Source organism: Oculina patagonica, chromosome 13 (genome assembly GCF_052425735.1).
Source record: "Oculina patagonica isolate OP01 chromosome 13, crgOcupat, whole genome shotgun sequence".
NCBI classification, from domain to species: domain Eukaryota; kingdom Metazoa; phylum Cnidaria; class Anthozoa; order Scleractinia; family Oculinidae; genus Oculina; species Oculina patagonica.
In genome coordinates this window covers 16,393,845-16,420,065 of record NC_135770.1, presented here as the reverse complement: position 1 = coordinate 16,420,065, position 26,221 = coordinate 16,393,845, and the positions used below count along the sequence as shown (strand labels likewise).

Genomic DNA, 26,221 nt, shown 5'->3' with positions numbered 1-26,221 from the left:
TCTTATAACCATTCGCTTGTAGCATTTATTCCTACCGAGTAGAACAATACAAAAACTAATTATTTTATGCATAAGTAAACAACTGCAGCAGTCAATCTTAAAACCTACACTACCATTTAATATAAAAATAACCGACGACACATTAATTAAAATTTCATTAGCCGCTCTAGTAGAAAACCTTTTCGTTGTCATAGAATAACGTTGTCATTTGTTTGATTTGGTCCGTAACCCTCATTAATCATTTCAACCATTCGACATTCCTCGAACAGCTGAAATAATTAACGAACACCCATCAAGGTTGAAATTGATTTAGCTCCTTTCAAATCCTTCCTCTGTTTCGTCTCGACTGTTCTTTCGCGGACACGCTGTTCTGCTCCGTGAAAATAAATAAAGAACAATGCCATCAATATCAATCGCCGAGAAAGTTATTAAAACTCTTGTATTGACGAAAAATCCTATCAAAAGTGCCTCGTTCATTTTGATATCCCCTTTCAGATTGCCTCCTCAAAAATTGATTTGCATAAATATAAAAACATTTAGATTAAAATAGTTTTTTTACTTCGAAAATCAATAGACTATTCACAAGTGAAATGAGGTCCGTCACAGAAAACACATCATGACAAAATGTGTCCAATTTTTCAAGTTGCCGTTCATAATCCACTGTAATTTTTTTTTTCACCTTAGAGAACTATTATTTGGTCAGGAGGTTTCCTTCAATTTTAGACATTTTGTACATCAGTAAAATAATCTAAAATATCGTGACATTGCTCCTTTAAATTGTTTTCCATCAAGTTGAATTAAAAAGCATTGAACAAATAACACTTTTTTAATTAAAAGTACTAAAACCATTATTTATTTTCATTCAATAAGGGAAGTGGCCATAACATTGAGTGTACTCGACGAAGACCCACCTTGTGTAGGGCGAAGGGGGTAATGCAAGATACCACCTGTCTGAGTAGCCAAATGGACAAAATGTATTGGCCTCAAAATTCATAGTGGGGGCGATACAAACAACTGCAGAAAGAACTTAAGGTGATGTTACACGGGATAACTTGCAACAACAAGAAAAGCACATGTAGCCGAGCAGTCATCCATGTTGTTGATTAACGTACGTTCGCTGTTCGTTGAATAAAGGCCTTTGTGTTTATGTGCAACGACCCTTCCATCTACATTTCTCTTTTGAGCGGAACAGGGTATTTATTATAACTGAGAGTGGCGTATTTCCAATCTGGAATCAGCATCTAAACCAAAAGTCGCCATAAAAAGCACAGGGGCTAAAGTTCCGGGTTGGGGGCGTTTATTTAATGGGGCTAAAAGAGAGAGGGGCTAATATAGCTTCTACAGTATTTCGCTTCACAAATCACTAACTAGAACATTGTACCGGTCATTGTTACGGACATGCACATTAAAAGGGACCGCGTTGAGGCTCGAAGCGGAGGAGAGGCCTTGGTTCCTGGGTGACCTATTGTCGCGCAAAGCTTAAAATTTTACCCGTCAAAGCTTAATATCTTCAAGCCACTGTGTACCCGACCACTGTTCGTTTAGCACACTTTTTCTTCCCACTGTTCTTTCTCGTGCCACGTGTGAACCATTTACTGGAAGAAATTATTGATAACTTCAAGAACCAGGTGATGCCACTTCTCGTTTATCTTTTTTTCTCCTGGTACTTTTTATTTCTTAAAAGAAAGGAAAAATTCACTGAAGTTAGAAACTCAGACTCGTGAAACTAGAGAACTAGGGGAGGTGCTCGGCAAGATAGGTAAAGGTGGTGTGCTAGATTGAAAAAAGGTGGGATGCAGCCAGCGCGCTTGCTAGAGCTCCGCGGGGAAGGAAAGGAAGAAAAAGAGCTTGCTCGCAGGCTACGGGGAAGGATAAGGCTAAAGTTAAGTTAATTTAATATAGTTAACTCTTACCTTTTGGAAGACGTTTTCTCTTGCTAGTGGAGGTAACAACATCCATCTTGTTCCATATGTCGTCGTCATCTTCACTGCTTTCCTCTTCCTCTGACCTTTTAAGCGATTTATCTGACAAGACAGCACTACCTGTACCATCTGTGTGTTTTGCAGTCTGTGATTAACATGAAGACAAGAAACAAGTGATTAGCCATTCTGTTTGTGATTCTAAAGCGACATTTACCCAGCGAAAAAGACAGCAAAATCACAAAAGAGTTCTGCTGTTTGTCTGTAGCGTGGACGAGTAGTATGAAAACCTCACATTAAAATTAAAAAATGTTTGTTGACAACAAAACTCTACTAAATAACTTTATCCCGAAGAAATGTCACACTTTTAACGATATTAGTGATAACATCGTTTACTTTTTCAATCAGCCAGAAACAGCCAGAAAAAAATTGTAACACAAATTCCCGAAAGGTGATGTTCAAATAAAAAGCTTACACGTTAAAGTACTAAATGTTGTAACAACTAACCTGTTTTTCTATTTCCTTGGCTGAGAACAGCAAGCAGTTGAGAGCAGACTTCAAGTATACCTGTGATTAAAATTTAAAAACAGAATAGGTCGATTACGAGGTTTAGACATCATTTAAGAAAGTCATCCTGGTCTAGACACACTTTACACCACGTCTAAACGACGCATGCGTGTATATTGCAACAATCAAAAAGACAAGTCAAAAGTCAGTCAAAGCAGCGACGAATTCGCACGTGTAGTTTTTGGCTCTTTGACTGGGTTAAAACCAATAGACCTGAATAGACACATTTTACACCACGTCTAAACAAGGTCAACGTTTGCCGTTGTAACAATCGAAAAACTGTTTGAAATTTAGTCTGGAAGAAGAGGATTAAGCCCCGCTCTGGCAGTTCCATTTATTTTAATAAGTCCCCCGGTCTTTAAGGCCTCCCTATTTCCAAAATGGTCGATCACGACAGTTTGTGAACGGAAAAACAAAGTTTTTAATCGTATCTATAACAAAATTCTCGATTTTGTTTGGTTCTGCGTGTGCCTATTTGTCGCATAATTGGCACGCAATCACGTGGGTGTCCAATTACAACTTTTTGTCACCGGATACCTGTAATTGGACACCTACCCCATTCGCTAGTCAATCACATGCAATTGCAATTAGATGGGTTCTTTCTTGCTGTTCTTCTACTGTTTGTAGAACTGATTGAACAAACCTTTCACTTTTTTTACAAAAAAGTTTCTCAAAGACCTCCTAACCTCAAATTTTATTGATACGATAATAATTCAAATCGGCCTAGCGCACTTGAAATTACTCACCCGATTACTCCCTTAATTATATAGCCGTCAGTAAATCCTATATTGTCAGCGCAGCTATTTTTCCTTAATTTCTGGGAACTGTCCAATTTGAGATTAAATTTGGATAGTTTCAATTAGGACTTTCAGGTAAAATTCACAATCTGTCCAATTTAAGAAAAATTGGACAGTTTCGTCTCAGCCAATCAACTCGAAGAAAAAACAACATGTGACGGATATTAGCCAATTAGCACAAAGCATAGCGTCAGCCCTGTAAACTCGTCCTGTTTTAGTTGACAATGGTGGAATTTTATAAGGCAAGTTTGCTACGTTTTTCTATTCCTTTTGAGCTTTTCAGCAATAGTAACAACAAAGAGAAATTTTCTACGTTGTCAGAAGAGGAGCTAGCTACACCAAGAAGCAAAAACCAAGAGCAAAACACCTCCAATAGTACAAAACTTGGGTGACCGGAAGTGCAGCGAAGCGAAGCAAGAAATCTGTCAGATATTCATCGCCATGAGCTAGATGCAATTCTTTGTCGTTTTTTGCTGAAATTCGAAAAGAAAAGACGGCGATGAAGTACGAACGATATAGTGGAAAGGAGTATGTCAGATTCAAGAAGTTGTAAAGCTCTTCGGACACTTTGTTTACGACTTTAATTGATTGATGCAGTGTTTTCACTCACTTTGTAGCAAGCTTCGCAAACTCAGGTGAATAAAATTGCACTGTTTTGTTTAAGTTTTATTTGTGAAGACAATGCTCTGAGTGAGTTGCATGTGCTGTGTTATGCCTACTATTGTTGAATGCTTTTCCCGTTCTGGACATAAGTTTATTGTTTATGCTGGATTGACTGACTACGAGCTATATAATTAATATGTAACCGGACTACATGCTTGTCCAATTTTGGAAATAATTAGATTCAAAAAATTCCTCTGACAGCCAAATTGGACTCGGCCTACGGCCTCGTCCAATTTTGGCTGCCCGCGGAATTTTTTTCATCAAATTATTTCCAAATTGGACAGCATGTAGTCCAATTACGTATACAAATTGTACAATGCAAGGTGCAATTTCCATTTTTTATAGTTACTAATCAGCCTACCTTATTCAGAAGTTTTCTGTTATGAAGGTGATGTATTCTAAGAAACTTATCCAGTCCACAAGACGCAACCATCTGCTGCTTGTCAAGACAAGATATACAGCGGATTCCACCAGCAAAACCTTTATAATGACCTTGAAGCTGACCTGGAACCGAAGTACAGTGCAGTTTTATGTAAACACTTAAAAATAATTGGTCTGTACCGCATGGCTATCAAGGCTGCTGCCTAAGGAAATTTTTTAGGAGCCCTTCGGGCTCCTAACTTAAAAATTTAGGAGCCCAAGCCATTATGTTAGGAGCCCAGCTTAAGTTGCCAAAGACAAATCTGGGGGGGGGGGGGGGGGTGGTGGGGGTTACTTAGGCAAATATGTGGTCGACTATGTGGCCTAGCTAGGAGAGGGGCCCAGGCATTAAACCTTCCCCCAACATTATTGCTATAATAGACCCGAATGTCCCCTAGGGGTACTCCCTATAGTGGACTACCGTATTTATTCGATTAAGCGCCCTGGGCGCTTATTAAATTTTTGGATCTTGAGGGTGGGCGCTTATTCAAGGTGGGCGCTTATTCGAGGCTGGGCGCTTAATAAATTTTCAGCATTTTTTGCAAGTAGTATGTTTATTTTGCAAGAAAACAATGTATTATAATTAAACGTGAAGGTGTACTTAAGCTAAATTTTAAATGTTTATTAAAAAACTTTCAGTAAAAAAATAAAAAATTTCGGTCTTCGGGATAGTCTCTTTGTAGTACTTAGTCAATTTTAATCTCAACTTCAACAATAATCAAAATTCCTTTTATGCCCTCATTTTAGGAGGGTGGGGGTGGGCGCTTATTGACTTTTCCTACCTATAGGGTGGGCGCTTATTCGAGGTTGGGCGCTTAATTGAATAAATACGGTATATGGGGAGGCTCCATCCAACAGGGATACCTTTTTCAGGCTCCAGGTATATAAAAGGGTGGGGATTTCACCGGGGGGGGGGGGGGGGGCACTCCCATACATGAGCTATATAGGTATGTGCCTCTGTGAAGGGTATGGTTTTCAAGCAGTTTAGTCTGGGATAGGGTATAGAAATTTCAGAGAGTTTTGGTCTAGAAAAGGGTAGCATTTGCCGGGAAACCGATCGACGGTATGACGAATATAGTCCAGAAACTCGGAAGAGAAAGAGGCTTTCCTAAACGTAAATAAAATCATCGCGGCATCGTTGTTCACAGATGGTTTTCAATTAAAACACTGATAATGATACAGTTCTAACAAAATGCAAGTCGGTGATAGGGTAGGGATTTTCAGTGTCTAGTCTAGTATAGGGTTGCAAAAATCAGCTGAACCTGGTCTGGTATAGGGTAAGGGCTTCAAATTCCCAGCGGCACACCCCCACCTAAAAATATACTGGGTGCCCCCCCCCCCCCCCGGGAATTTCATGAGTTGGACTATACAAAAGAGGAGGGAAAACTGGTTTTAAAGTATTAAAAGAACCCTTCATAATGCTTGAACAGACCCACCAAATGATCAAGTCATTTAATAAGTCTTTTTAAGTGTTATTATTCAAGTGCAAAATAAGTAAAAAGATGTAGTATTCCTTTTGTTGGTATGTGAAAGGGGTGTCATCTTCATGAGGGGGCATATGGTTTCTAAAAGGGTAAGGGTCGCTTTCACATACCAAAAATGGCAACCTCGTTCATGAGATCCTGGGAATGAGGTTGCAGAAAGGGTATATAATCAAAGATCTCTTCGAGATATCGACTTTTTTTGCATGAGGTTAGTATGAGTAGAAGGTTTATCCTGGGCATTGTTGTTCGAACATATCATGGAAGAATTCAAACGTCTTTCAGTTCAAGTATTTTTTATTTTCGCGGAGTAAATGCTGTATTTGTCAGTCGCGACGACTGGGTGCTTTGCGACTCATGTACTTTGGCTTGGTTAAAAAAGGTAAACTTTGACGTTTGCCTTTAACATGTTTAATCGAAATAGTCGTTTCCTTTCGAGTTAGAAAGATTTCTACTCGGCCTAATGCAGAAAAATAACGCCTGATCGCAGGTTAGGTTACGCACGACAGAGTTACCTTTTGTCTCGTCACGCAATCTTAAAGAAGTAAATTTTCGTTTGGATATTACCAAAAGCCGCTTCTCCTCGCGTTATTCTTTACCTTACAGCTACACATGCCATTTCTAACGACTACATTTCCAGCAAAACAGTTGCTGTTATTTTTCTAATTGCGATCGATGCATTTACTTCTGAACAGAAGAAATCTTTTAACGTTTACTTACTACTTCCACCGGAAGTAATTTCACAACAGGCTACAAAAACACTTATAAATATCACTTAACACATTTAATGATGTTGCAATTAGCGAAGCGCACTAATGACGTCACAGAATTTGACCCCCGGTGTGAGTCAAAATTCAAACAAACAAACCGCTCTCTGTAAGAGCAATGTATGGTTGGCGGGCACTTTGGAGGCATATTTAGCGATTGTTTCACAAAACCATGGCCAGATTGGCTCGGATTTCGAGAGAAAGCCTTACCTGTGCAACGTAGAAAGCTCAAACCGTGGTTTGAAACAAAAGGTTTGTCAAACAGAGCGATTATTCAATAAATGTGTAAAATGTTTTACTCTCAGTTATTGAATGGATTATAAAGGCCCGATTTGCTGCCGGGATTTGCTGAAAGAAAACATTTATTTTTATGAGAAATGCAAAACGTTTACACTGTTCTTAGTGGCACATTTTCCAACACAACAGAGCTAACCTCAGATTTATGCCACCACAAAATTACACAAAGAAACGCTCGTCCGATCGGTCCCCTTGCCTGACCCGAATATTTTAAGAGGTCAATTTCGTTACACAATTGTCGCGGCAAATACTATTTAATATACACTGATCGAGCTCGGCAGCTGTAGCTGCAGTCTGTAATAGTAATGGGGATAAATAACAGCTTTATTAAAATCAAACCCGCCGTCAATTCCATTAGAAAGGCGTTTAAATAGCATAATATTTTCGCCCTCTATATCTATCTATCATGTGTCGAAACAGATCGGATGACCGGCGATCAGTGCCGTCAAATTCGGGAAGAATTCTGAATTTCTTGCAACCGACGATCTTTCCGGTGCCTAAATAAAGCAATCCTTCGCAATTATATAATTCGATAGTAATTCGCTATCCGCCGCTTAAATTTCTCGGCAGCCTGAATAATTTTGCACTGGGAATCAAGGTGTTATTGCCGGATCTTCGACTAATAAATTCAATTTTGGGCCATTTTTTGGATACCTTCAATCTGTTTTCACTTACTAAAGCTAAAATGTTTGGAATCTATCATTTTTCGAGCCTTTCGAGAATCTCGGCCTCGCATTGTGTCGGTCCCCTCCATACAAAGCCTTTGCCCAAACTAAAATTGTTGTCCGACTCACGCAGAGGGGGGGGGGGGGGGGGGTATCATGTGGCGAAATCTATTTTTAGTAATAGTGCGCTTCGCTAGATGATGTTGCAATTCTAAATTGTGCAACTCAGCAGAAATAATCAATTGTCACGAAATGAGATCCCTTTGGTTAACTATTAGCAACGTTTTAGTGTGTGAAAGACTTGTACGAGTACAAATTTGCGTTGTTAATCGTTTTAGGTTAAATTAATATTAGCGCCTAAAGACTTGTACTAGTAAAAATTGCGTTCTTAATCGTTTTAAACTTCACTGTCTTCGAGCGCTGAACCGCTTACATTCTTAATTGGATATGTGACGTAAGATTTGGGCTACTCACGTTTTTGATTCTTATATAATGTTTGTAAATTTGACAAGTCACGTTTTTTCTACAAGAACGGAAGTGCTGAAGCACAATTGTGCAACTCAGCAGAAATAATCAATTGTCACGAAATGAGTTCCCTTTGGTTAACTATTGGCAACGTTTTAGTGTGTGAAAGACTTGTACGAGTACAAATTTGCGTTGTTAATCGTTTTAGGTTAAATTAATATTAGCGCCTAAAGACTTGTACTAGTAAAAATTGCGTTCTTAATCGTTCTAAACTTCACTGCCTTTGAGCGTTGAACCGCTTACATTCTTAATTGGTTATGTGATGTAAGATTTGGGCTACTCACGTTTTTGATTCTTATATTTGACAAGTCACGTTTTTTCTACAAGAACGGAAGTGCTGAAGCACAACTATAGAGTGACACTTACAAGTCACGCGCTTTGACCACCCACAGCGGAAAGTATTCCCTTGAGAGTTAACAAGAATGCGATCCCTTCCGGTTCAGATTTGAGTCCACTAAACGCTATTCTCCTCTTTTTTGCTTGTAAACAAGCAAAAAAAGTCGAAAAAAGGGTAAGGGTACCCCGGGGCAGAGCCTCCCCATAAAACTGTTTTTTACTCTGCAGCAACCTAAGAGACCCAGAGGAAAGAAGTTTGATAAGTCATCAATATCAGCAATATCTTTCCCCTCTGTGGGTTAAATCACTAGCTGGGCTGGGAGAAATAAACCAACAATGAAAACTGACATGCATTTAGTTGAAAGCACGAAGGGTTAATTCATTTGTTAAGCCAGTGCCAGTCTGAGTGCATTTCATGTACTTTCATTAGTTTTTTCACATAGAAAATCAATGAACATGAAGCAAGAAAATCCAGTTCAATTAATATTTTAGTAATCAAGGTTAAAAAAGAAGCAATAATTATTCAGGTCAATTTTTCCTAGGTTTAGAAAAAGGCAATAAGAAGTCAAAAACACCTGTGTAAACACTTTAATTAAGTTATGATCTTATCTTTGTTACATGATAACCAGTTGACAAAAATAGAACAGAAAATTTAAATTGTGAAAACACTTCAAATTACTTAACTCATCAAATAACTTGTTTATAAAATTAATGTAGTAACAAAAGCAATTCATTTTATTCAAACTGAACATCTGAGCAGGCAAAAAGCACTGAGGTTTCCAGCACAAAAATTTGCTAGTTACGGATCAATGCCCGAGAATGGGGAATTCATATATTTACAAAGTTTGTAAAAATTTTTACTAGAACTAATAAACGAATTATTTTACAAAATAACTTACCAGTGAAAGTTATATAAAATAAAGTAAAACATAGAAATATTACTTTACTAATAAATGGATTTTGTTGCAAAAAAGAAATCTACTTTTTGCAAGATTTCGCTTTTACTAGTAATTAATTTATATTTACTAATAAACGCAATCTTGCAAAAAGCAAAACAGCTAATTTGCAAGATTTGGCATTTACTAGTAAGTACTATATAATTACTAGTAAACGCACTGTCTTGCAAAAAAGAAAACGGCTAATTTGCAAGATCTGGCATTTACTAGTAAGTATTATATCATTACTAGTAAACGCATTATCTTGCAAAAAAGAAAACGGCTATTTTGCAAGATTTCGCATTTACTAGTAAGTATTATATCATTACTAGTAAACGCACTATCTTGCAAAAAAGAAAACGGCTTTTTTGCAAGATTTCGCATTTACTAGTAAGTATTATATCATTACTAGTAAACGCATTATCTTGCAAAAAAGAAAACGGCTATTTTGCAAGATTTCGCATTTACTAGTAAGTATTATATCATTACTAGTAAACGCATTATCTTGCAAAAAAGAAAACGGCTATTTTGCAAGATTTCGCATTTACTAGTAAGTATTATATCATTACTAGTAAACGCACTATCTTGCAAAAAGCAAAACGGCTTTTTTGCAAGATTTCGCATTTACTAGTATTATATCATTACTAGTAAACGCACTATCTTGCAAAAAGCAAAACGGCTTTTTTGCAAGATTTCGCATTTACTAGTATTATATCATTACTAGTAAACGCACTATCTTGCAAAAAGCAAAACGGCTTTTTTGCAAGATTTCGCATTTACTAGTATTATATCATTACTAGTAAACGCACTATCTTGCAAAAAGCAAAACGGCTTTTTTGCAAGATTTCGCATTTACTAGTAAGTATTATATCATTACTAGTAAACGCACTATCTTGCAAAAAGCAAAACGGCTAATTTGCAAGATTTCGCATTTACTAGTAAGTATTATATCATTACTAGTAAACGCACTATCTTGCAAAAAAGAAAACGGCTTTTTTGCAAGATTTCGCATTTACTTAAGTAAGTATTATATCATTACTAGTAAACGCATTATCTTGCAAAAAAGAAAACGGCTATTTTGCAAGATTTCGCATTTACTAGTAAGTATTATATCATTACTAGTAAACGCACTATCTTGCAAAAAAGAAAACGGCTATTTTGCAAGATTTCGCATTTACTAGTAAGTATTATACCATTACTAGTAAACGCACTATTGTTGGATACGAGATCGTTATAGCCAACTCAGCGCTACGCGCCTCGCTGGCTATCTACCATCTCATATCCAACAAGTGCGAGTGGAATAATTGTTTTTATTAAGAAAGCCCAAAGAATTGCAATATTTTAGCTCCCAATTGCAATATTTTAGCCAACTCAGCGCTACGCGCCTCGTTGGCTATCTACCATCTCATATCCAACGCGCGCTTGTGGGATATTTGTTAAAGCGGATATACAGTCACGGGAAATCATATATTCGCCAACAATTTCCCGCAAGCCTTACGTATCATCCGTCATCTTCATCTTCTTTATTAAGCAGGTTTTGAATTATAGGCAGCATGATTAGCTAATGCGGAAGGGATTCGATTTCGCTCTTTGCTCCAAAAAAAATTGACTGGGCGCTTTTAGAATGAACAATAAAATTTGCATGCTACAGGGTAAAATATTGAAATTAATAAATACTAACAGCGAATGTCTCTTTCGTTTTATGCTTTCAGGTTTACTGGTCTGAATCATAACCAACTGTATTCTCGTTTCCAGCTTGCAAGCCGAAAGGTACTGTCATCCACAGGAAATATTAGTGAGGATCGAAATGCACCAATCACAGGAAACCAACGTGCATAAATAGCGACATGTAAACAATCGACCTCATCGCCTGACGAGGACTAGCAGTACTACAGTCGAAAACAAAAATTGTACCTTGGAATTTTCACACAGATATCATATTTTACAACACTTAGGCTTCACATAATTTGTCTGTCTTTAAAGGAGTGACTAGATGAACTACCAATTTGTTGCTAATTAAGGAAGTCACAGAACATGAAAAAGAACATGAAAAAAAATTACAGATAGATTTGAAAATTAAAATAAATCATGTTTGATGCGACGTACTATTTTTATGAAATTCACATAATGTTGTTAAAGACTATTCAATGAAGTATCCATACCTCCCCACCGAAGGGTTTTTTCCTAAGAGCACCACCCCCTTGAAATAATAATAATAATTGCGGGCCCAAGAGAGGCCCGCAACCCTAATCTTGACAGTGACCAGCGGATTGCGTTTTACGCGTGCGCGCCACGTTTATAAACCGAATAGAGAAGCGGAAGTTGAAAATTTTTGTTCTTCCACTAAGCACGATCGGAATGCGAAAATGTGTCAATCACGACAGTTTGTTGTAACACCGGAAGAAAAAAATCTGTTCTCCAAGAACGAATGCGAAAAATAAGTTAATCTCTCAACAGCTTGTCACATAAGATCTAAACATTCCTTATAACACTGAAAACATAGCGAGTTTACCGACTGAGAAAAGTTCACATCCCGATCAGTTCACACCGCGTGCTCGATTACAATTCCCAAATCGACAATCAAAAGATAACTTTGATCGGTTCGCGGCAATAAGCAAAATTATAAACATGCATTCCCGTTACTCGGAATAATTGTCTTTTGTCCATTTTATCATTTATTTATCGACACAGATAAATTACGGGAAAGCGAATGATTCCAACAACGGTTATTGTCGAGAAATACGTTATAACACTTACAACATAGCGAGTTTACTGACTGAGAAAAATCACATCTCAATATTCACACTGCACCGCAAAAATCCTTGCGTGACGCGTTACTCAGAATAATTGTCTTTTGTCCATTTTATCATTTCAGTCATTAATTTATCGGCACTGCCTACCAGTACCTTGTCTATGTGCGTCAAGGCCCGCACTTTTTAACCTGTGGTTACCACTAGTAATAATATCTATAACACAATTTTCGTTTTTATTTGTTCTGGCATTAGAGGCGTTGATCAGTTCAGCATCTGTTTTGTCTGTTTCAAGGATACTGCGCATTGCATAAATTGCAGCCTCGTTTCCACTTGTTAGCCCAGGGTATACTTCAAGTGAGCCACTTGTGTTGATGACATCAGATCTGGCTACTCTTGTCACACATTTCCTGACAATATGATTGAAGATAGTAATGCCTTGATACTGAGGGGATCAACGTACTCTGTGTATATATCTTCTGGCCATTCTCCTAAAACCACAAGCAATTTATTTCGTGGCGTCGTCCGAAGGTGTCAATACATTGAATCCTTTTTCGGAAGTATTTTATTTATTTATTTATTTTAGTTCAGCAAAAATTAAATTAATTTTGGGGAGCCAATTTACATTGACCCCCCCCCCCCCCCCCCCCAATTTGAAAGTAATAGAAAAGCGTGTAAAACATTCAGGGATAAATGGGTTTGAAAACATTTCGTTGAAAGTTTTAAGCTAGCCCTGAGAACTAAACATCTGAGTCGAATGCATTAGCTTCATTACATTTAAAACAGCTTTGTTTTAAGGTCTTGCACTAAATTCGCCGTGCGCAAACACTCAAGCTATGGATAAGCAGATTGCATTTGAATCAAACTGAGGGCTCACGCAGAATTTGCGAGCAAAATTGAACATGAGAAATTTGGACTTTTGAACCAGAAAAGTTCGGTATATATTTCCGGTGCTTTTCCTGCTGATGTAATTTGTTTTAAACGTAATGTTGACTAAACTTTTCGGCTTATTTTCTTGCAAAATAGCCGTTTTCTTTTTTGCAAGATAATGCGTTTACTAGTAATGATATAATACTTACTAGTAAATGCGAAATCTTGAAAAATAGCCAATTTCTTTTTTGCAAGATCTGGCATTTACTAGTAATGATATAATACTTACTAGTAAATGCGAAATCTTGCAAAAAAGCCGTCTTCTTTTTTGCAAGATAGTGCGTTTACAAGTAATGATATAATACTTACTAGTAAATGCGAAATCTTGCAAAATAGCCGTTTTCTTTTTTGCAAGATAGTGCGTTTACTAGTAATGATATAATACTTACTAGTAAATGCGAAGTCTTGCAAAATAGCCGTTTTCTTTTTTGCAAGATAGTGCGTTTACAAGTAATGATATAATACTTACTAGTAAATGCGAAATCTTGCAAATTAGCCGTTTTCTTTTTTGCAAGATAGTGCGTTTACTAGTAATGATATAATACTTACTAGTAAATGCGAAGTCTTGCAAAATAGCCGTTTTCTTTTTTGCAAGATAGTGCATTTACAAGTAATGATATAATACTTACTAGTAAATGCGAAATCTTGCAAATTAGCCGTTTTCTTTTTTGCAAGATAGTGCGTTTACTAGTGATGATATAATACTTACTAGTAAATGCGAAATCTTGCAAATTAGCCGTTTTGCTTTTTGCAAGATAGTGCGTTTACTAGTAATGATATAATACTTACTAATAAATGCGAAATCTTGCAAAAAAGCCGTTTTGCTTTTTGCAAGATAGTGCGTTTACTAGTAATGATATAATACTAGTAAATGCGAAATCTTGCAAAAAAGCCGTTTTGCTTTTTGCAAGATAGTGCGTTTACTAGTAATGATATAATACTTACTAGTAAATGCGAAATCTTGCAAAATAGCCGTTTTCTTTTTTGCAAGATAATGCGTTTACTAGTAATGATATAATACTTACTAGTAAATGCGAAATCTTGCAAAATAGCCGTTTTCTTTTTTGCAAGATAATGCGTTTACTAGTAATGATATAATACTTACTAGTAAATGCGAAATCTTGCAAAAAAGCCGTTTTCTTTTTTGCAAGATAGTGCGTTTACTAGTAATGATATAATACTTACTAGTAAATGCGAAATCTTGCAAAAAAGCCGTTTTCTTTTTTGCAAGATAGTGCGTTTACTAGTAATGATATAATACTAACTAGTAAATGCCAGATCTTGCAAATTAGCCGTTTTCTTTTTTGCAAGACAGTGCGTTTACTAGTAATTATATAGTACTTACTAGTAAATGCCAAATCTTGCAAATTAGCTGTTTTGCTTTTTGCAAGATTGCGTTTATTAGTAAATATAAATCAGTATTACTAGTAAAAGCGAAATCTTGCAAAAAGTAGATTTCTTTTTTGCAACAAAATCCATTTATTAGTAAAGTAATATTTCTATGTTTTACTTTATTTTATATAACTTTCACTGGTAAGTTATTTTGTAAAAAAAATGCGTTTATTAGTACTAGTAAAGTTTTATACAAAGTTTGCAATTATCTGATGACCCCCGAGAATGCTCCTCATTATAAATGCGAAAACATGAAACAGTTCGTTGAAAATAACAACCTTAGTCCACAAAAAAGCGGCAGCAGATATGAAATGTCACATGAAAAGAAAGAGGCATACACTTTATGTTCATTCTAAAGTTAAGCGTTCAATGTTTTATGGATTAAGCTGAATTACATGTAAAACACGCCACGCAAGTTTGTGTACACATCACGATATTTGCACGTTGTTTTACGTAAGTTTAAGCCTGTCGGAAAGGTTTTTGTATCAAGCGTTTGCAGATTAAAATTATTTCAGACCTGATCCATGACTGCAGTAGCAAACAGATTGATTTCACTTTTGTATCCGTAAATATTTCTTCAGATTCACTTCGAAAATTCTCCGAAACGTCAACGAAGCAAATGAAACGTAATCCAGAACATAACACATTCCATATTTGAAAGTTAGGCCCAGTCCTAAACACTTGAAAGCGAATGGTTTTCGAAGTTGCTAAATTTTGCAAAGACACGTTACGTACTTATACGCTAAATGCGAACAATTTTAGCGTTTCCGTTTAAAATGAAGCAGTTTTTTGTTTTTAATGGGATTTTTTATGCCAATGAAACAAGGTTACAAGGAAATTGAAGTCAAAAGATGGGAGTGGAAGATCAATGTTTAGGCGCCCATACGGGCTCCTTGAACAAAAATTCAGTCGCCCGCACTCGTAACTTAGGCGCCCCTGGCGACCGGGCGCCCGTTAGGCAGCAGCCTTGGCTATGAAATCCATGTGTTTGTTACGGATTTTAAGTCACACTCCTTGAGTGACTTTCCGAGAGTTAAGTGGGAAAGGGGTATAGATAAAACCCGCCAATAATGCTTACATTTGATTTTAAATACATAGCCTGTACCATAGTTAGTAGAGTCCCCTCTACTAACTATGGCCTGTACTTACCCTTTCTCAAATCTATACTTCCCATTGTTCCTACTGTATTCCCGACAATGATAAGACTAAGAGATAGAAAAAGCAAACATTACAAAGATAACACAAATTAAAAGACTGAAAGAAAGTGGAATAAGTGACTGCAGAAGTCACAATAGCCTCTCTCAACAAAAGACATTTTTAAATTACCACTACTTGCAGTACTGTTTACAGCCTCTTTTTTTTCAACACAAAAAAAACACAAAGGAAACAGCGAGCAAAGTGAGTGTGAGCGCAAAACACAAGGGGGTGGCCCTCGCACCTCTCGTTTTGCACCAACATCCAGTTCTCTTGCATCCAGTTCTCTAAACCCGGAGGTTAAGAGATATACTTGGCGCCAAAACAAACCCGTCATACATTGCCGACTCGATTTTTTCCTATTAAGCGAATCATCTTTATGTGATGTTACTCATGCAGACATTGTTCCTGGCTTTAAAACAGACCACTCAATGGTCACCCTAAACTTATCTCTACACTCTAACCCCAGGGGAAAAGGTTTCTGGAAGTTGAACACTTCTCTTTTGTCTGAAATCAGATATATTGAAGAAATCAAAACAACAATTAATATCACCGTGAACCAATACAAGGATGACACAACGGTGAATCCGGCTCTTCTTTGGGAAATGATTAAACTAAAAGTGCGAGAAAAAACAATATCCTACGCCGCGTACAAAAGCGCAACTACAAAGAAACAAGAAGAAGCACTAGAAAGTGAAATCGCCTTGTTAGAAAATCAACTGGATAATGCAGAAAATAACAACCCCTTATATCACATCGTCGCAGAAAGAATTACCACCTTAAAGAAAGATCTAGAAAAAATCATTGAGTATCGTACTAAAGGCGCTATCATTAGATCAAAGTCGCTATGGTACAACGAGGGCGAAAAGAATTCAAAATATTTCCTAAATCTCGAAAAGAGGCACTGTAAACATGGAACAATAAGTCAATTAAAAGTCAGTGACAGCGACTTTGTAACCACGGATAAAGTTATTTTATCTGAATGTACAGATTTTTATAGAAACCTCTACACGTCCAAAATCCCAGACTGCTTTCAATCATCAGTGTTCGCCAAAGTAAACACCACTTCATTGACTCAAGAAGAACAAACCCTCTGCGAAGGAAAATTAACTCAAAAGGAATGTTTTGAAGCGCTGAAGAATATGAATCCCGACAAAACACCAGGCACTGATGGTTTTCCCGCTGAATTTTACAAAGTCTTTTGGAAAGATATCGCCCCGTTTTTGATCTCGGCCCTCAATTATGCTTTTGACTCTGGTTGCCTCTCAGTTTCACAAAGGCGAGGGGTCATAAAGCTTATCCCAAAAAAGGATGCGGAACTTTACTTCATCAAAAATTGGCGGCCCATTACTCTTCTTAATACTGATTACAAAATTGCTGCAAAATCTATCGCAAATCGAATTAAACGCGTCCTCCCAAACCTTATTAACCACGATCAAACAGGATTTTTAAAAGGCAGATTTATAGGTGAAAATATTCGGCTTATCGATTGCATCATCCAATATGCCACAGAAAAGAACATTCCGGGCCTACTTCTTTTCATAGACTTCGAAAAGGCTTTTGATTCTCTTGAATGGTCCTTCATATATGACACTTTAAGAACCTTCGGCTTCGGTGCTTCGCTCACTAATTGGGTAAAAACTTTATATAACAATACCGAAAGCTGTGTTCTAAACAATGGCTGGGCTAGCGATTTTTTTGAAATTCAAAGAGGTGTTAGACAAGGCTGCCCACTGTCACCATATCTATTCATTCTATCGGCAGAAATTTTGGCCATCGCGATAAGAAACAATACAAATATAAAGGGAATCTCTGTAAACGATGAGGAAATTAAGATAAGTCAGTACGCCGATGATACAACACTAATTCTTGACGGGTCTCATGAATCTCTCTTTTCATCTCTTGCAATGCTTGATGAATTCAGCAAAGTCTCTGGCCTCAGGCTCAATGACAAAAAAACTGAAGCCCTATGGATCGGTGCAAGTATTGGAAATGACAAAATCGTGCTACCAGGAAAAGAACTCAAATGGCCAAAAAACAAGGTAAAAACCCTAGGGCTATGGATCTCTACAGACCCCGAACTATCTGTTTCTTTAAACTACAGCGAGAAACTTGAGAAAGTTAAGGAAATGTTAGGATGTTGGAAATACCGCAGGCTCACCTTGTTAGGTAAAATCACTGTAATCAAGTCATTAGTAGTCTCTCAACTGGTTTATTTACTCTCTCCCCTTTGCTCAAACCACAATGTCATTAATGAAATTAACAATCTGCTTTATAACTTTCTGTGGAACGGTAAAGGCGACAAGATTAAGCGAAAAGTTATGATAAACGATTTTGGTAATGGTGGCCTAAAAATGATTGACATTATCTCCTTCAATAAATCTCTTAAGACCACCTGGATTAAAAAATATTTAGATAACAGTAACAGCGGAAAATGGAAAATCTTCTTCGATATAGCTCTCGAAAAATATGGCTGCCAAAACTTTTTTTCTTGCAACCTCAGCGCTAGAGACACCTTAGCGACAATAACAACTTCTGATGCCTTTCTAAAAGAAATATTAGTTATTTGGGCAGAAGCTAACTTTGAGCCTGAAATAACATCTAAAGATCGTTTTTTGGACCTGCCACTTTGGTATAACTCCCTTATAAAAATAGCAAACAAGCCAGTCTTTTTTAAAAAATGGTTCACAAAAGGAATTACCATGGTAAAACATCTTCTCGGTCCAGACACAAACACCTTTCTATCGCAAAAAGATTTCTACTCAAAGTATGGATTAGATCCTCGCCCTCTAAGTTTCTACGGATTAATATCGGCGGTAAAGTCCCTTCGGGCTAAATCTAACTTCCGAGATGTACAGAAAACCAACTGCGACCATGTGCCACTCACAACAAAAATTCTACAGGCCCAAAAGGCAACTTCAATAGTATACAATAAACTGATTAGCAACAAAAGTCTAACGCCAGAATTAAGTCAAAATAAATGGCTAGAAGACTGTAACCTACCAATAGAGGTTAATATAAATTGGACCGCTGCCTACGTCTTGGCTAAGAAATGCACCAAGAGTACTAAACTTATTGAATTTCAATTCAAACTCCTACATAGACGCGTGTCAACCAATACCTTCTTAACTAAAATAGGTCTAAAAGATAACGAAAACTGCAGCTTCTGTCACTCCTCCCCAGAGACATTAATTCATCTTTTTTGGTTATGTGACAAAACATCACACTTCTGGAAAGAAGTTATCAAATGGCTAGAAAACGTAAATTTACTGCCTAAAGACTACAACTTATCAAATGCCACTGCTTTGGGGCTGAGGCCAGACAATTCTCAATCTGCACTTTTAATCAATTACTGTCTTCTCTTAGCACGATATCACATATGGCTAACTAAAACAAAGGAAATGTACCCAAACTTAACGTATTTCATATGTCTACTCAAATCTTATCGGGAAATAGAAACAGAAAGTGGAGAAATTAAAAAATGGAAACCTTTTGCGGGATACATATAGGTATGTTTAATATTGTTATGTCCGTGTTGTTTTTTCTTTTTTTCTTACTTAACTTTATACTCCTAATCTCATGACAGGAACATAGGTTACTGTTTTTTTAAATATCTCAAGTGCAATCACATGCTTTTGCCTTACTTTAACAATCAACGGTACATTGTGTCTTCCTGTAATTATGGTTATTTGCCTTCTTCTTTTCTTTGCCCTGTGGTGTTATTGTAATTGCTAGTAGTTTAAGTAGTGTTTTGTAAGCTGTATTTAGGTATTGTTAAAGACTGTTAGTAGTTTAAGTACTGTAAGCAGTGTTAACCGTGTACTGTTGTTATTGTACTGTAATCGCTGTTTTTTTTTCTGTATGTATTGTTGCATTTCAATAAAAAAAAAAAAAAAAAAAAAAAAAAAAAAAAAAAAGTTCTCTTGCAAAGCTTTCCCCACACGCAATGCTAACCAGCTAGCGACTGAAGAATAATACCAAAAAATCTAGAGGGCTGTGAACAGTCTTGGTTTTTTTTCTTCCCTGGGGTGGGGGGTACTCACCCAAAATACCTATATGGGTATGTGCCACCAATTGGGTCATGATATTGGGCTCCAATGATCTCTTAGGATCTCCTTAGGATCTTATGGGATCCATAACGATCCTAAATAGGAAAAAGATTTTACTGCACGCAATAATGTTATCTCATAACTATCATTTAATAAAATAACCAGAATGTTGAGGAGCATGTTTTCTTACTTTTCGTTATCTGTTACAGCTAATGCTGAGACGGGAGACTCTCCAAAGTCAAAGCTTAAAACTGGTCGGCGCTGTGCCTTGGTGTCATACAATCGCACCTGATGGTACCCAGTACCAACTGCAATGCTGGGCTGTGATTCTTGACCAGGTAGAAACCCTAGATCAGTCACCCAGATGGGAACTTGAAGGTCCAGGAAATCATTAGGTACCTACAGGAAGGACAAGGAATTTAACTACCTGAGTGTAAATTGTTTGATAATAATGGCAGGGCCACGATCATTTAAGATGGAATCTGCTCAAAGTTTAAGCAATAAGTGCAAAAAACGAATATTACTTTAAGTCTTCTCATAGCACAATAACACCTTAATTTAATTCACTTCTCTACTGAAAACTGAGCCCAAGTTTAAATTCTCAAGCATTCTCACGAAATGCTCAAAACAAGTTATTTTGTTTTAATTTGATGTAAAACATCCATTTCAGTTAAACAAAGCAAAACTTTACTGTAACTTGAATTTTCTCTTTCAGGCTCCAGCTTTAGAGCTTAAGTTTCGATAAGTTGTTCTTAACTGTATTGAAAATGTTACCATTCTATGAGCTCTTTTTGGTATCTTTATTTTGTCTTTACAGTTACTGCTTGAATGTTCAGCAAAAACTGTTTTTAATTAATGTCTTTCTCTCATGGTCATTACATTGCTGCACACTGTACTGTTCCACTTGACAAAGTTTTTGATTAATCTTGACAACTTTTTGTGAACTTTGGTTGTCAAAACATTAATCAAATGTTTTCTCGACAACAGTATAATGAACAGCACTGTAACAATATTATTCCATGACCTGGTAATAACAACAACAACATTAAAAGATACAAGACGTATATTAAGCTGTACATTACATTCTTGGCTTTGAAGATTGGCTCTTCAGGTCTGTTAAGGTCCCAAAGTTTCAAGTCATTCTTCTGTCCTCCTGTTCCTACTTGAGATTGACAGAAGGGATTATGACGCACAGCAGACACATGACTGCCAACTTTAACATCTGTCTGAGAAGAGAAACAATTAAATTCATTAAAACCTAAGAATTATTATAGTCTACACATAAGAACTAAAATAAGATTTTAACTTTTTTTAGGGGAGGAGAGATGGCAAAGTGGTGAGAGTGCTTGCCTGCCACCAATGTGGCCTGGGTTCGATTCCCTGACTCCACATTATATGTGGGTTGAGATTGTTGTTGGTTCTCATCCCTTTTTTATTTTTTTTATTTTTTTTGTGGGGTCCTACCGTTTTTGTCCCTTCACAAAAACCAACACTTCTAAGTTCCAATTCGATCGGGAACAGTAAAAGAAGAGCCGCTCTTTGGAAATGCCACTGTGAAGGTCCATTAATAATTATTTGTTTTTATTTATTTATCACTTTCCAGTATGGGCAATTGACTGCTCAAGTACATTCACTCTGCCAAGTATTACAGTTAGTAGCAAATTTCTATTCAGTACTAACTCAAATTTTCATGGCTTCCAACTTGCAGAAACAAATAATAAAATTAAAAGATTTTCAGAAAGGCTTCTGTGCCTAAATCGCGATTCCATCTAGTTAACGCCTGTTTACACAGGCAATTTTTGTCATGTCAAAGTTGCATGAAGTCTCCTGCAATATCCCAGCGAGATTGCACACATGTGATATGGCAGAAAATCACTCCATATTGCAGGAGTTTCTAACCTGTTCAAAACTTAATGCAACTTCAGCAACTTTGAGTTGCGTGACAAAAATCGCCTGTGTACCGTAAATGATCTAATAAACTATTAAATTTAAGGAGTCCAAGAGTTAAATAGTTATTATGAGGCCTTTATTAGAGAGAAGCATTTATTTCACTTTCAATGTAACAACTTCAACCAAAAAAATAAGACTTTAAGTTTGCTCGCGGAGCTAAAATAGAAAACAGAGTTTGTGAGTAGCAGACAAATCTAATCAGCGCCAATGCAAAGACTTCAGATGTCGTTCATAGTTTGATATAAATTTATTCATTGTTATTGAGGTCAACCATGTTGGCATCGTCGGCCTCTTCGATGTCCAAGTCAAGCAGGAAACTAAATTAATCGTGTGATTTTACTCTATGGATCGTTCCTTAGTTTTTGAGGCAATTCTTGGGGGGAGGTGGGCGTCTATTAGACTAAGAACACAATGCAGTGCCCTGGCAAGGTCTCAAACCCAAACCGCTCGATCCAGAGTCTGGTGTACTAACCATTAGGCCACCGTGCTTCCCATAATTGATTCACATACTTTACCATTATTTGTTAATAACAACTTACAGGATTATTTTCATTTCTCCATATTTTCAGTTGTCCTGACTCCACACATGTCACAACAGCACTATCAGCACAAAAATGAGTATACTATTAAAATTAATATGATCCAAATTGCTAACTCCCAATGCGGATAACAATTCCTGTCCTCTACCTGGACAGTACAACATTCTTTTTCACAAATATTCTTAGTTATTAGCATTTTTATTTCGCAACTTCACACATTACATATTTTTACCTTTTTACATTTTACCCGTCGAAGGCTGTAGTTCTAACAGCCGATAGCTTGTATTTTTAAAGTTTTTAAGCCAGAGATCGTTTTAAATTTTATAATATGATCTAAATTGTTAATTTTATTAAACTAGCCACCCTCGAGTAACATCTATCAGGGTATTTTCCTTAGATGGCTTTATGGGCTGATAGTGTCTCTTCACAGAAGAACATAATCCCATCAATAATTATTGTTCATTTTCCCAGGGGAGAGTCTTGTTATCTGAATTTTATGGTAAAGCATCGCAACAACCTGTTTGAATACAATTTTTTCAATACCAGGCAGCAACAACTGGAAACTCTGCATTTCCAAAATCCTTTTTTCTTTACCTTCTCCCGCCATATTTCAATAAACAGCCTTCCCCAAAAACCAACCTGTCCCATTTGAAGAGTCCTTTCAGCTTTCCTTCTCCAATAGCATGGCTGCATTCAGCAATGAATTCATTCTTGGTGACATCAAAGGTCTTGATAATACCATTTGCTAATCCCAACAAGATCTAATGATAAAACAACCATCATCATTATGACACAATGTACCAGCTCTTACAATGTTAACATGACAGGAGGATTGTAACAGGAGGATTGTAACCAGGATGAAGCAATCTTTATATTTTTTTTCAGAGCTAGGGAAAACTTCAAAGGCAATGTCCGCTGGTTTACATTTTCCTTCACAGGCAATCCCCCCCCCCCCCCCCTCCCCTAAATCCCAATAATTTTAAACAAACAAAAGAGAAAGGCTGAGGCTAATAAATAAACTGTAATATATATAAGCACATCAGTCTTGATAATTCTCGAAATCATACCTGATTCTCACTGTCGTCAGCCCAACACATGGCACATATTTCGTGGCTTCTATCCACTTTTGTTGCAACACCATGATTTGTAAATGATGACTTCTTGAGATCAATTCCTGGGAATCACGTTCAACAACACTCAACACAAATCCATAATATCGAGTTTTCAACTGGATTATAAAATATTTCACAAACGTCATATAATTTCATACACTTTAACCCACAAATCCGTATACTGAATAACAGAACAGTTCTGTGAAAAATTCGTAAAAGAAATAAGTTTACCGTACCTTTAAGAAATCCTATTTCACTTCCAACCCAAACGTCCGCCATGCTGGAAATTCACGGTCAGGAGGTCTGAGAACTGGTAAGGCTCGAAAAGTTCCATGGGTAACTAGCGCCAGTTTTTCTCTTTCTTCTCCTTTTGGACGCCTGCCACAAATGGACTTTTGTGCTTGTGTTTATATGCCGGTTGTTTTTGTGGAGAGGTTTTCAATCGACTTGGAGTGGAAGAATAAGCACAATGGATCTGAAAATGGCAGTTTCAATACTTTTTTATGCATTTATTGGATGTTTTGTCCAAGGGAGCCAACAATTAGAATCGTCATTTTCTGAGAAAACGCGTCTAAAGTTTGCATCAAAGACACCTTACCAAAAGAGAAACATCAGTTTTGAAACACCGAAAAATTGCGAGTCACTTCACATTAGCATGGTGCTGAGACATGGAACACGATATCCCAGCAGAAAAGACGTTGGAAAAATCGACAAAATGCTAAAAGTGGTTAATGAGGCTTTTAATTCCAGTACACAAAAACGCATTGGGGATCTGAGGTTTCCATGGAAAAACCCGTTTTCACGTACCCATGACAAACTTTTGGCCCCTGTTGGAGAGCAAGAAATGTATGAAATCGCCAAAGAAATGCTCAAACGTTTCCCTAGCTTGCTATCGCGCCCTTATCATCCTCAAGACTTTGACTTTATTAGCACAGGAACCTCTAGGGCTTCACAAAGTGCAATGGCGTTTGCTTATGGTTTGTTTGAAGGGCGTGGCCAGCTTGGGCTGAGCCTGTTCCAACCTGTGGCAGTCCAGTCCAGAGCCATCGACAATGATCCCCTACTGCGCTTTTTTGATCTGTGTCCAAAGTATTCAACTGAAGTTGCGGAAAATGAAACTGCACTTCTTGAATACAAGAAGTTTAAACATGGTGAAGAAATGAAAAATGTTTTTCAAAAAGTATTGAACAAAATGGGTATTCATTCAAGTGCTTTTTCGGATGATAACATAGTTGCCATGTACACAGCTTGCATCTTTGAGGTTGCGATCTTTGGCAGGGAAAATACTTGGTGCCAACTTTTTGATGACGAAGATTCATTGGTTCTAGAATACTTGTTTGACTTAAAGCATTATTGGAAACGAGGATATGGATATCCAATAACCTATAAAATTAGTTGTCATCTGTTGGAAAAAATTGTCAGCACCCTAAAAAATGCAACAGATTCAACTTCAGAGGAGAAGAAGTATGGTACCTTTATGTTTGCACATGGCGAGACATTACAACCCCTATATGCATTGCTTGGCTTATTCAAGGATCGTGAAGATCTAAGAGCTGATAACTTCCTCAAACAGCTTGAGCGCAAATACAAAACTGGTAACATTGTACCTTTTGGAGCCAACATTGCATTCGTCATGTATAAATGCACAGAAAGCCTTGATCCTCACTCCTTTATAGTTCAAGCGTTTGTGAATGAGGAGTTGGTTGCCCTGCCTTGTTGTGGTGAACAAACAGAATGCCCTTGGGAAACATTTCTGCAGTGTTTTGATAGCAAACCAAATGGGTCATGTAATCTGTCATCTTTATGCAGCTTGGATAGTAGTAATCCAAAACAATCTCATGTGGAATTATAGGTAATGTCAAAAACTGGAATTAAAAACAAACCCCGCTATTCCCAAATAAGCCCGCCAAAAAAATTTTTTTTAAAACCCCCCCCCCCCCCCCCCCAAAAAAAATTTTTTTTTCCCCCCCCCCCTTCGCCCCCCCCCCCCACCCCCCCCCCCCACCCCCCCCCCAAAAACCAGGCCCCCCAACGAATCGCGCCAGAGGGGGTCCGCTTACGAGAGCTTCACTGTATTTTCTTTCCATTCTTTGTAGGAGGTTTGCTGGGGAAATCAAAGGGCCAGGTTTACAAAAAAAAAAAAAAAAAAAAAAAAAACCCTAAAAAAAAAAAAAAACCCAAAAAAAATTTAACGCATTTCACTGTAAACTGCAATAAGGCCTGGTCAGGGTATTCTTCTTCTCACAGTTCCCCTTTCGACCCAGGAGTATAAATGGTCCAGAAAATTGTTTAAGCACCTGACAAAATACTGGTGGGTGGGTATATTATGACGGACTAGCATCCCATCCAGAAGTAGTACCAATACTTCTTGTCACTTCATGTTACAGAAACCAGAGTTAGACCAGTACTGATTAGATAGCCCCCCAAATCCCCCCCCCCCTCCTCTCCTCTTCCTCCACCACTGCCCCTTTATACTAGAACAGACTTATAAGTTTCTTTAAAAACTGACTTTAGGACAGTGATCCTTTTGTTGGTGTGAACACAATTTCTGTGCATCACAGGATGGTCCGGCAGAAAACCCGGGAGCTTTGTTTTTCTTAATGTTATTTATTTGGTTTAGCTTGTACATATACAGGATTCACACTGCTAAAAGCATACCATCTATACATTGTAGTAAGAGACCATAAAAGAAAGTGGTACTATAGGCATAGCAAAGAAAGCTTACAATGTAAAAACCCTGGTTTTCTGTGGGTCTATCCTGTGATACACTGAGCATGTGAGCACTAACAAAACAAAGCACTACCCTAATCTTGGTTTGTGAAACCACAGAACTTGACAACTCCGTTACATGTAACACTGTTACAATCTGTCTTAGTTTTGTCAAGATTTTGTACTGTAGCTTTTAGCATTTTGCCATTTTTAACTACCACTTC

At 37.3% G+C, this 26,221-nt stretch overlaps 2 protein-coding genes and 1 long non-coding RNA gene across 3 annotated transcripts; 2 read left to right on the top strand and 1 right to left on the bottom strand.

Moving 5' to 3' along the window:
* Positions 1-11: 11 nt before the first annotated feature.
* Positions 12-23,655, bottom strand: LOC144634616 (WD repeat-containing protein 74-like). Its single transcript, XM_078493631.1, has 11 exons — positions 23,525-23,655; positions 23,244-23,350; positions 22,816-22,937; positions 22,177-22,237; positions 20,770-20,913; positions 19,878-20,086; positions 15,594-15,649; positions 4,308-4,450; positions 2,427-2,486; positions 1,914-2,067; positions 12-1,676 (listed from the first exon to the last, which is right to left on the bottom strand). The coding sequence occupies exons 1-11, from the start codon at positions 23,565-23,567 to the stop codon at positions 1,618-1,620; spliced, it is 1,158 nt and encodes a 385-aa protein (XP_078349757.1). The 5' UTR covers positions 23,568-23,655; the 3' UTR covers positions 12-1,617.
* LOC144634748 (uncharacterized) lies at positions 6,394-6,908 on the top strand. The gene is made up of 2 exons (XR_013567261.1): positions 6,394-6,557; positions 6,695-6,908. It is a non-coding gene; the product is annotated as an uncharacterized LOC144634748 (long non-coding RNA).
* Positions 23,634-25,165, top strand: LOC144634586 (multiple inositol polyphosphate phosphatase 1-like). The gene has a single exon (XM_078493597.1). It carries the CDS (start codon positions 23,758-23,760, stop codon positions 25,138-25,140), a length of 1,383 nt encoding a protein of 460 aa, XP_078349723.1. The 5' UTR covers positions 23,634-23,757; the 3' UTR covers positions 25,141-25,165.
* The last annotated feature ends 1,056 nt before the right edge of the window (positions 25,166-26,221 follow it).